A 12608-nucleotide genomic window follows, 5' to 3' on the forward strand; every position below is an offset into this window, starting at 1 on the left:
GTCCGTCTGAGAATTTCTCCCGCATCACTGCCTGGAGTTGAGACTATCCATTTTTGATATTTGATCCCCAGCAATCCACCCAAGAGCAGTGGTTTGATCTGAGATGGAGATGGCACCAGCAACACTGGCTCTCCCTCTGTGATAGTGCTGTGAAGGTGTGCTACGGTGCACCAATGCACTGGAGAGCGTAGCGCTTCCCTTTGAGCCGGCGCTAAAGCTCTGTGAACACTCAGCAGCACCTGCTACTGCTCGGAGGTCCAGCACTATAAAGCGCCTCAGCGTCGCCAAATGCGCCCGAGTCCTCTTTGAACTCCAATTCAATTAGACTGCTTCTTTGTGTGTTTGTTTCATTTCGGTCACACCGTGCCATCACAGGAGCTAATTTGTGGCCTGCTTCAGGTTACAGTGTGAAGATGACAGACCTGTCCCGCCTCCCCCCAACCACCGCAACCCAGCCCAGAACCTCCACCCCCAACCCCACCGCCGCCGCCTCTTCCTAGCCTCCGGTTGCGTGGCGTTCGCTACCCCAGGTGTCCCCGCTCTTACTGACGCTCGGATGCCACAAATTTGACTTTTTAATGAAGAACCGATGCTTTGAATGTCTGCCTCCTCGCCCTCCTTTCAAAGGGAAATTTGTTTAGAATTATTTCTCCACACTTCTAAACTGATGTGCCTCGTGGGATTACATTATTGAAGGAAAAAAAATAAATCTTTCATGTTTCAGGTAGGCTATGCCCCGGTAATCGTATCAATAATGTTTTCCTTTTGTTCTCCGGGAAAAGTTGAACGGCGCAATTGTTCAGAAATTGCAATTACCAGAGACGCCTCGGCCGCTTCACCCTTTGTCTCCTCCGTAATGTGTCCCCACTCAAACTTCAAAGTACGAGGCATATACTTCTAATAACCCAGCAGCTATGAAATAGATGGCGCGTATTGGTGGTTACAACAAGAAAAAAAAAAGTAGTACAACTTCTGAAAATTTTCAAAGAACCTTGTCAGTGCCATTTGGTATTCCCTTTGTTTAAGGAGCCGGGTCTCAAATCTCCTTTCCCTGTTTATGAATAAAGACAACACGAAATACCAATCCATAATGTCAAATAGTACTTTCCCTGAGCACTTCTAATCTGTTCCTTGTCATGCACGAGCCTTACTAGTCCGATTTTTTTTGTATTACTTTGCTATCTCAGCTTACAGTAGCTAAGTCTCCCATTGCCTCCTAAGACCCAAATGATGTACTATCCAAATTTCTTTTCTCCTAGTGCCAAGTTGTGTGCAATCATCAGGTGTAGCCACTTTCCCATGATCCCTTCCTCAATTAGATCTGTTTAAAACTAATGTCGGAGTGGCTTAAATTTACCCCACTTATGTGAAACTGCCTTGAATTAAACGGGACGCAATCCTGGCGGCATTAAATGGTTTAAGTGTGTTATTCCTCGACTATAGGAGGCAAAAGAGAGCCCCCCCTTGATTAACTAAACCCTCTCAAATGTGATGGCGTGCTGTAATTAGCCCTGTGCGGACTTGAACGTGGGTTTTAAAGCAGCCACTCATCCCATGGCCTTTATCTTCTGCTGCTTCCCGGAGAATAAGGTCTCCCGTGTAAGGTTCCTCCACTGAGCAGTGACTCTCTGGTCTTAGCTTAGCCTTGTATCTGTGTAGTCACTCTCTGAAATGGGCTTGTCAGGGGGACCTAAAACCTCCATTAAAAGTTTCAGTCTATAATAGGTATTAAAAAGCTGTAGGAACACAAAGAGGAGTACCAATTTTCATTAACATATGAAGCACTTATTAACTTTGATCAGAGTGCGGTGAAGTAGCAAAGCCGCTTAAAGGCGCAAAGGTCAAGAAGTTGAATGCCACCAAAGACTCAGCCATTTGCCTTACCCTTGCAGAAAAGGGACTCCCCAGATAAGTGCGTGGAGCACCTTGACGTCCCATCTTGGTCTGAGGCTCAGGAACCTCAAAATTAGGTGACGGTTGACTCCCTGACCTGTTTAGTTAATAGTGCTGTGGCTCTCACTGGGTTTTGGCCCTTTCATTGATTTAGCTTGTAAGGTGCTGTTGGCATCTCTCTCTCTCTCTCTCTCACACACACACACACACACACACACACACACACACACACACACACACACACACACACACAAGGGCCTGTTAGCTTGACATTGGCAACAGAAATGACAAAAATGCTTTTAGGATCATCTTTTTTCTTCTTCTTCAGACAAACAGTAGAAATGATTAGTCCTGCATCAGTGCTTCCTAAGCCCTCTGACTTATGACCCATTTAAACACAGCATTGTCCTTTTGTTAGGCCTCACCAGTGGTCGCACATGTCCAGTTTAACAAAGGAAGGAGTGGTTTTATTCTTTTGTTTTTGGAGACGAAAAAAGTTCAAACAGACTTCAAATGCAAAAATCTATTAAAATAAAGGTAAATTTGTATATCAAGAACATGTGTTTCACATCATCCCAGGTAATTACTCCAATCCAATGCCTCTATTAGACAGCTTCATTCAAAACTCTGCAAGTTAATGTTTTATTTTGGATACACAATTCAGTGATCAAGAATTAAAATACAGTGCTTTATCACTGATGGGACTATCCAGAGGCACATGAAGTACTCAAGTTAGACCTATTTTGACCAGCTACACAATTTAATCCCTTGCATAATGCGTCATGATCGTCAGTAATGGGCAGCCCTGAATCGTGTGGATATACGGTTACAGGTATGAGCAGCCCCCTGTCAGTTCAGCTCAGAATAATGTCTCTGAAAATGAACAAGCTTGGTGGAATAGTAGCACCCCAGAGAGACTGAACACTGTTTTTAATATACATGGCATTTTAGAGGGGGTCTGCCTCCCTTTCAAGACTTCTATGAGGAAGGGGGAAAGGCACACATCTAAAGAAATAACCTTGGCTTTCCCTTGCTATTAAACAAGAATTTTTACCTCAAACAACCTCTCCTGCTCGGTCAATTTCACATTTATGGAGCTGTGCTTGTGAAGAACCCCACAGATGAACACGCTCGCTCCCACAGAAAAGATTTATACTCTATTGACACACCTGGCTCCATAATTGTGAGAAAGATACCTTTTTTTATATACGCTGAGTGGCATCTTTTTTTACTGAAATTGTGAAATTTCACCTTGCTGTTTCACCCCCTCTTTTATTGTTGGCTATCTGTGAAGTTCAGCACAGGGTGTTGCCACAAGCTGTTCCCTCTGAGCGTTCCAAGTGTTTGTCTGATGACAAATGACTTCCTTACTTAGCACTGACAGTAAATTTACATGTCATTTCACGTGTCTCATTTCCTCGACGTAAAACAGCTTTTCGTGAAGTTACATTACACGAGGGTTGTTGTTTTTTTCAGTTCGTTTCTGAGGTTGTTGCGGGTGTCAAGATACATCAAGTTAAACGTGAAAATTTGCACTCTTTTGTGCCGTTCTCCTCGAATTACAGAAACGATGTGGGCAGAAATATTCTATCACAGTTGAAGTGAAAAGTGAAAGCAAAGGACTTAACACGGTAAATAATTAAAAAAAAAAAAATACACCTTGAACTTTCAAATAACCTCTCGGTGAGTAATTTGACTTGCGGCAGCCACAGATGTACAGTAACAAGGAGAAAGTGGCACAATTAATTATTCTTTGTGCGACACAGAAGTAATCTGAATCTCCAGCAACACGGGAGGAAGATCTCCTTGGCTCTTTCACCACAGCTGCCAGTGCCCAGAATGGTAAATGTGGAATTTTAATGCACAGTTGATGCTGGAGAATATGGGGAAATGCTAATTTGTGGTGCGATAAGATGAATCGAGTCATCCCTTTAGCCCCATTTGACTCAGTGGAGGAAATTAATCATTAATGTTTGTTAAGTATGACAATCTAACTGGGCCAGATCTACATGCTCAGAGACTGAGGCAGAGCGAGATAAAGACCCAGGCTGCAGACAGGGAGGAAAACTGCCAGATTCTGTAATGATGGGAATTTATTGGCATTTAAAGAGACAGTGGCAAGGCATTTCACTAATAGCCTACCTCCATTGGAGTGCTCTGCCTGCCACAAATTGCATGCAATTCAGACCTATTTTTCAGATAGCAGAGAAGTCTTACAGCTATGCTTGACTTTGGTGAAAAAGGTTGCTTCCTTGAATTGACTTTATCTGTATATGTGACGCAATCTGCATCAGCAGCCAAATATGCAATATCAACGGGCTAGCGCCACCGATGCTGGGGGGGGGGGGCAGGCATACCCCTCCTGATATTACATTTTGAAAATCATCGCCAAGCTCCAACACCAGGAAGCATGTGATGGGTTTAGAAATGCGACACTGGGTTAAAGTCATCGAGCCCGGGATTTGGTAACCTATAGAACTCTGCAATCCCATAGGAATACTTAAAAATACTTATACACCATCTTGCAGAAATTGCAACCTGTCTCAGGACTCAGTGGTCAGGATTAGAGTGCCCTGAGCTCCTTAAAGTCGCATGCGAGAGATTGACATTTTCAAGGGCTTCCTCGGCAGAGACAATGCTAAAAGGGAGGGAAAAAGCCAATATGACTTTGTTGCTACCTTGCTCGAGGAATTGTTTGTGTAAATCGCCTATAAGCTTATTGACCTGAATGTGTGGCACGCTGCGTGTGACTGCGATTTGGCTAGAGAGCTGTCCTTTGATAGAGCAGCGATAGAGCTGATTTTAACAGCTCACTGGCTCCTCTCGCATGCCCGCCAACCCAGAACCCAGCAGGCCGCCTCGCCTCCCCAGCCCTCCCCGTCCCTTCTGTTCTCCTCAGCTTTCTCTCACTCAGCCTCAAGTATATCCATCTGAGCGTGCGGGGAAAGGAACCTAAGCCAGATGTAAATTATGATCTAGGCGATAATGTAGAGGATGATCATTGACAATCTGTCCCCTTTGATAAGACTGCAGAGGGGTTTCAATTCAAATGATGAAACAAAGCAGAGGCTCGATTACTCAGATTGGACCTTGGTGAATGAAATGGAGCACCTCAATCAATCCATTTCCATGTTGTTTTAAAATCCGGGGCAGGGGGGGATCTCGACATTTCTCTGTATTCCAGGTTTTATCTCACTGACTGTACTGTAAGCAAAGGAGTGCTGCTCCAGCACTGCTTCCTCTGCTCGCCTTTTTTTTCTTCCTAGTGACATTTGTGCAGGAAACTTCATCAAAGCCCTGTGACATTGTTCCCTGTGAGGTTGCCTGGGCGATTGTGTTTAAAATGCACTGCAAACTGTGTTAGATAGAAGGCAGAAAATCCTTAATCACTGCTTAATTAAGGAATCATCTTGTAGCTTCATTTCCCGGGCTGTAATTAAACACTTCCAATACGTTTCGTTACAGGGCTTAACATGTTCGCCTGAGATCAAGGTAGTGCCTTTAATGTTATCTCACCAGCTTTTTTTTTTTTTTTTTCAAACTGCGCTCCATTGGAAGGAACTGTTGATATACGCCTTTGTTATCCTCGTCATAATACGAGCCTGGTATGCTAAAGAGGTTCTCCAGGCCCAACAATAAATAGTGGGGGAATTTAGTTGAGTGGGCTCCGTGATAATATACTGGGAGAGAGGAGGAGCAGGGGGAAGAAATTGCCAGCCCAAGCAGACACTTGCATAAGCAAAAGTGGGTCATAATGACCTCATGTACTGTAAGTAGGACATTTCTGCAGACTTCCCTACAGTATCGCTTTTTTTTCTTCATGCACACATCTTCTATTTTAGTGGGAGATAGAAAGCTGACATCCTTTTGGCAATGTTTGCCGCTCTCTTTGAAGTGAGCCACGTCAAAAAAAAGGGAAAAAAAGCTAAACAAGCACAGAGTATGTGCTTGATCTGGAGATTAACCCGACTGAGGATGGCCGGCGCTGGAGTGACGTAGTGTGTGTCCTGTGGCAGTTGTCACTTGAAGGTTGATAACTAAGACTCAGAAATGTGTTTTTTTGGGAACTGTGGGGGGCGAAGAACAGAGGCAGGTGTGGTTACAATATATTCATATTTAGGTTTGCTGCATAAGGTATAGGTTGTCCTGTCGTCATATATTTGTATTTAAATCTACATGCCCTCTCCCGCCCCTGTTTTTCCCTTGTGGTGGCGTGTAGTAAGCCACTGGAGCAATCCAGGCCTGTCCTTGGCCATTCACTGTTGGGTTTAAAACATCAAAGGAATGAAAAAGATGGGGTGACAAAAGTGAGAGGAATGTACCTCCACAAACCATCAGCCCCAAGCAGGTTTGCTCTTACCTGCCCGAGTCTGAAGAGACACCAACCACTGTGTCAGCCACATTGGATTTATTTAGAGCACCACACTTGGGGCACCTACTAAGCTCTGATTTATGTGCCTATAAACTTTTGAGTACAAACTGTGCTTACCGTAGACATGCAAAAATAGATTTTGTTTTACAGTAAGTGCGTCTACAGTGAGAGCGTCTACAGTCTTTTTTCTTTTTTTTGTAAAACAAGGTCTTTAAGCACTTACATCCTGGAGAGAGATACCCAAATATCCCTTAGCATGGTCTGCGTGAGCCTTGGGACTGTAAATCAGCCCCTACATCCTATAACACACATTCTAGCTCCCTCCACAATAGATCAAACGGTAATAAATAGCCACCTCTCTCCCACACATTGCTTTCCTTCCTGTTCCATTGGGCTTCCTCCTGTTCCTGCAAGTACTCATGGGAACTCCTTTTTACATAAAAGTGTGCAGCTGCATGTGGTGAATGCACTTTTACAAAATCATACACGGAAACACACACGTCACATTGTGATACACTTAACTGGTACAGGGAGAAGATGTTAAAAACCCAAAGTCTGCATAATGCAACGATTCATTAAATTACGTGTCCGAACATTAAATTTGGAGAGAGTGCTGTTCACTTTGGGTCTTGTGTGCATTGTGGGACTTAAAGTGCTTTTTTCACTCTTTTACTTACAGGAGAGGAAGATGGCAATCGAGAGGCAGGAGAGTCGGAGATGGATGGGCAGGGGGAGAAGAGCAGGCACGCTGCCATGGGGCCAGAGGAATGGGATGGTCCAAGTAAGAAAAGCATGAGTATTACTTTACAAGACAGGCTTTCGGGGGTCATTTGATAAAGTTATTGTTGAGTAACTGAAAGGCATGCGGTGTAGTTCGAGGGAAGGTGATAAAGGGGATAAAATATTATTGTTTCTAAAAATGATTGCCTTGTATAGTAACTATATAGCTACACAATCATGTCAGAAGTCTGCTGCTCGCTTGAAATGTACGTGAAGCCACCATTCGGTTAACAGTAAATTAAATTGTCGACAACTGCTTCCTTAAAGACATTTTTTTTAAAGAACTGAATAATGCAATGCAGACGCAGCTTTTGAAGAGTTTACAACACATTTTTTTATCTTGTTTGCCCTTTTAGTAAAAGTAACTTCATCAAAATGATGGATAATACATTGAACAAGATAGTTGCACGGCAATTACTGCTCAGCAATAGCCTGCGCCCGCACTGCTGAACACACAAAATGTGATTCCTTTTAATGCATAAAATGACCTCAAGAATTTATTGCAGGTACATGCGTTTGGGGGGGGGGGGGAGAAAAGAAAGAGAGAGCGGGAGAGAAAAGTGGATTTGGGCAAGTTGTGCTTGCTAGCTCGAAGCCCCCCGGGGTGTGTATTTTATACTGACAGTGAATCAGTGTTATCGCACCTATCAGATAATGCATTTATCATTAAATTTCACATTTGCATTTAAATCTGGGGAAGGAAATGAGCATTGCTGGCTAAAGATAAGAGTGCCGGGACGACAGTAATAAACCATCACTGTGATCAGTCAGGAGACAGGGCTGAGGGGGTCAGCTCAGAACTATGGGGGCCATGACAAAAAGAAGGCATCACATGCAGAGGAAAAAAAAAAAAGGCCCCCTTTTTTGGCAAGAAATGCTGAGCTTAAAAATACTGCTTTGAAAAGGAGGGATGGATGTAGCATGACTGGATGTATGACTGACTGTAATTATGCTTTCCCCTTCTACTTAGCCATCAGAATGAGAATTAGAGGCTCAGAAACACACTGCTGGACAGGCAGCGGGGAGGGAGAGGAGGGGGACTTGAAGTAAACTTTCTCTTTGCATACAGCGAGGACAGCTGAACTGCAGGGGAAGTGATGTGAGACATGATGCCCATTTCATGTTTTGCTAAACCGCAGCATGAGTGGTTCCAACTTATCAGAGGACTTGGACACTTGTGGCCCAATCTCTGCTGTATTGCTGCCGGAAAAATGACACTTAGCACCTGGCTGCACCCAACTTTAAGCAAACAAGCTTTTATATTGTAGCGTATTGTGTGCGCTTCGCAGCCGGGTCATCGGTTTATAATCATCTTGTTTTTGACATCTCTATGATACACCTACCAATTAATGAGCGACTAAGGCACCCGTGCCCCCCTCGTGTGTTTTCTCAATGGGCACCGCGGAGTAGACCGAAATTAATCTTGGCGCATAATAATGCCATTCACTCTTTCATCATGGCTGCCATGAAAGGTCATTTCCCTTTTTAATTTTTCCCATTGTGCTGGAAAAGTCAGATGGGCATGTTATAATTTGAATAAAGAGGGGGAATCAGACAATCAGATAGGGACATTCGAAATGACATGACTTCCTGTTGGAAGCGATTAAAAGCAAATTTATTTAGTTTGTAGACTGTCTCCCCTTTAATCTCTTTGTAAATGTTCAGATAGTTGAGCATTCAAAAGTTCTTTGTTATTCTTTGGCTTAAGTTTAAGCAGCTGTGATTATGATCACCAACAGATAATTTTTAATCACTGCGCGTGTGCATCTGAATAGGACGTGTAATGGCCATTACATAAAAAGAGAGTGAAGCCTTTTAATGAGGTGGGCTAACTCGGAACATGCCCACCTGCTTTGGTGATTCTATTGAAGCACCTCCATACCATTTCCCTTTTGCTGAGTAACAACAAAAGCCTTTACAATCTACATCCTGTAATTGAACTTTTTTCTTTCTTTTTTTTTGTCCCTGCATTTCATCTCCACTTTAGTAACTCATGTCAAGTGCTGTCCACGATTGGCCCCTGTTCTCTGATTGTCTTTCTGTCTGGAACAGCAGAGAAGCGTACTGAATGACTCACTATTAATCTGATAGCTGGCTCTTCTCTGTTGTTCAGAGTGCTGGTTCTCTGATGTGGAACACCCAGCGAGTTCCCTTTCTCTCCCCTCATCTCTACAAGTATGTCCTTAAGCAAATCTGCACACTGATCTTCTGTCTCGTGTTCATTTCTCGTCACGGGTGTTTCGCAATCAGCCGCTGATTTGCCAGATAGCGTGTCATGCTATTCTATTCATTTTCATGGACTGCCTGTGATAGGAATCTGACTCCGTCTCTCTCGATTCTCTCCCGCTTGCTCTCCTCTAGGCTAATTGGGAATGGTGTGTGTTAGCTAGCTAACTCTGCTAATGAACTTGTTCTCATCCTTATCTAAATGCCTTCTCATGTAAACCACACCCCGCTTTGGAAAGTGAAGAAAATCCAGGGTTCGTTAAGAGTGCTGTAATTGTGTTCGCTGCAGTTTCAGCTCAAGTGTGTAGTCTGTGTGTGCATTTGTTAGGTTACGCTGTGGACCACTAAATTTAAGAATTAAAGCTAATATGTAGCTGAAGAAGCAGCACATACTTAGATACGGCACTGTATTGTCCACTGCTAATAGGATGTGGTTTGCCTTCACAGCTTATTATGCTGCCCAAATGCAAATAAATACAGTGTGCACATGCAGTGTGATGTGTGTGCTAACAAGTTTTATTGTATTTTATTTCTGTAGTGATACAGTGGAAAGCATTTCCATTGATCACAATCTTTTTGCAGATTGAAGCATGATGAATGCCATCTTTTGAACTGATTGTGATTGATTTTAGCATCTACAGGTGGATGCCCTCTGATTATAACACGTTGATTAGCGACAAAATTAGCAAGAGTTTCAGACTTGTGCATTTTTCCCCCCAAATAACTTTATTGTTTGCCATAGTTTTGCAAATTCTAGCATTGTGCCAAATGATGCATAGCTTGCTTTCCACTCGGAATAATTAGTGAAACTGCACAACAAGCTGTCAAGGTCTAAAAAAAATCATCTCCACTGCAAAATTATGACATGGAGTTTTAACAGGCTAAGAAAGACTTAGCAGCTGCTTAGATTTTGACCTTTTTCTAAAAAAAAAAATTGGCCCATAAACTGTCCCAGAGTGCAACATTATATCACTGGAATGCCTCAGAGAACTTTAGAAGCAGCATTAAACATGCTAGTGTTTTGAATTGAATTAAGCTGATCTACTGTAGCTGTCAGTTTGCAGCTAATGTCAACACCCAATTTCCCAAACTGATTAAACTGGATTTGAAGTAGATGTGACTTGCATACAGTGACATCAACATCTAAGACACCAGCCCTAAAACACACTTAAAATGAGCCACGCTGTAAAGAAGGAGATGCAGAAGGGGCAGATGAGTGTGACAGAGTGGTAACAGAAGTAATGTGATCACCTTGTCCACAAATCTCTTCTCTTGGCTTGTCCCTGACGGCCGGCATGGCCCAGCTTGCTCAGCTGCTGATGCCAGCTGGGCATCAGCCAGGGCGAGGCAGGGGTCAGCTGAAGGAGTGGCCATCTGAGAATCTACCTGACAGTGGGACACAGACACAGACACGCACACACACACACACACACACACACACACACACACACACACACACACATCACCCTGAAAAAAGATATCCATTTATATCCACCCCCTTCTTTTCCCCTTTCAAGACATCAAACATGCACATGCTGAAAACGCAGCCTCACTCAGATGTAAAAAGTCTCGAGTCTCATTTTTGACTCCAGCCAACCTAGAACGGTCTGTGGCCAATCCATCTTCTTCCAGTCGCCAAAGGAAAAAAAAGGAAAAAAAAAAAAACAATAACCATTTCAGGTTTAATGCACATATGTCATGCTAGGAGAATTGGAGGACCAGATGGCCACGATACTGTGGCAGGTGCCTCAACAAATGTTTGCGATTGCCCGTGCTGCTATTTATATCGTGGTGAAACACAGACATGCAAATATTTGCAAAAGGACAGTGGGCCCTTTTTTGTTGGGAGACAAAGTGATCATGAAAATAAACAGATGGGATGAAACCTTTTGGGCATCAGTCACATGAACTTGGACATTCCCTTGGTTCATCTGAAGAAACTTAGTGGAAAAATTGACCAAAAAAAAAGATAAAATGAAGGTGAAGCGGTGACAGTTATATCTAGACCAGGGGTGTCCAACATAAGGCCCAGGGGCCACAATCAGCCTGGCAAAAACTCTGGCTCTGGATAAAGGGAAGGATAAATTTTGGACTTTTACCAGTATATTTATAAATTTTACAACTTGTCATGCTGATAAAGATCTCACCTAGAGCCATTCATACTGTAGTAATAAAATAATAGATAATCAGTTAAATGGCAGAAAAGTACTACAGAAATATCTGTTTTTTAAGAACGTGTCCACAATAAAATCAATAATAAATATGGGACATTTTCTGTGGTTTACAAAAAAACTTTCCTCCAATTACAGGATGGTCTGGAATATAAGCACGTTTATTTCTTACAGTTTAAGCCCAAAGAGTCGTTCTTCATTTACTAGAACAGCATTTCTTTATCACGTTGAAAAACAGAAACATGTTGAACTGAGGAAAGTGTAGTAATTACTCTTCTTTTTCTTATATTGACAAATTTAGGCATTAAGTCTTTACGCTAATAGAAAGGGGAATTTTTTTACTTGCCGAGCCCACTTAAGGTCAAAGTGGGTCATATGTGGTGTGGACCACAATGTGAAATGTTTGAGATTACTGAGCTCGGTGACCAGATCTTGGCATTATAGCTGCAGAATCCTTTCACCATTCAGTCCCATCTGAACTGAAAGTAAACCCAAACTATGTAGCACTTAAAAGTACAGATCGACTAAGAAAAACAACTTTTAAATTCTTACACAGCAACAGTCCGTTTGAGCACAGTTCAATCAGGTCGCTCTCAGTAAACAAGGCATTTTCTAAGTCGACACTCAAGTCCATTATAAAGTCAGGGTGTCGTCAAGGAGGGAGGGGCGAGCCGAAATGAGGGAGAGAGACAAACGGAGCACCCAGATGCAGATTAGGCTGCAGAAGATGAGGGTGTAAAAGGGATTTAATGGTAGGATGGATTAGAGAAATCCTTGTAACAATGTTAAATAATTATGGTTCCAGCCGAGATCAAAGCGCCATTGATTGAACCCCTCAAGCCTTCAGCACACAGAGTCTTGGAAAGCAAAGATTGGTAAACTAGTGCTCAGACCACTCCGGCTGCTCCAGTTAAATTGGATTGGAAATATTAGGATATAGATGAATCCTTCAGGAGGCTTTCGCAAAGCTTTTGTCACCGGAAATGTAGCTTGGGAACGGTATGAAAGGTTTGATAGTGTACTGTCTCGACAGAATCATAAGACGAGGGTGTCGCAGCTGTCTCCACTGATACCTAAGCGTTTTAAGTAGACTTATAGACACACTTGACTGTTATATCAGCAAACTGAAAACTTTCAGCGCAGGCTTTCATTCAAGGTTTTTATTT

The 12608-nt window shown here is 42.8% G+C and overlaps 1 protein-coding gene across 2 annotated transcripts in view; it reads left to right on the forward strand.

The window, feature by feature from the left end:
• zfpm2a (zinc finger protein, FOG family member 2a) overlaps positions 1 to 12608 on the forward strand; it is a 121878-nt gene that overhangs the window by 31470 nt on the left and 77800 nt on the right. For both annotated transcript variants that reach the window (XM_084942744.1, XM_084942745.1), the window contains exon 3: positions 6945 to 7046. In XM_084942744.1, the coding sequence (XP_084798870.1) occupies positions 6945 to 7046 (102 nt within the window). The remainder of the gene's footprint in view (positions 1 to 6944; positions 7047 to 12608) is intronic.

This window comes from Perissodus microlepis, chromosome 11 (assembly GCF_051167445.1).
Source record: "Perissodus microlepis isolate ML-2025 ecotype Zambia chromosome 11, ASM5116744v1, whole genome shotgun sequence".
NCBI classification, from domain to species: Eukaryota; Metazoa; Chordata; class Actinopteri; order Cichliformes; family Cichlidae; genus Perissodus; species Perissodus microlepis.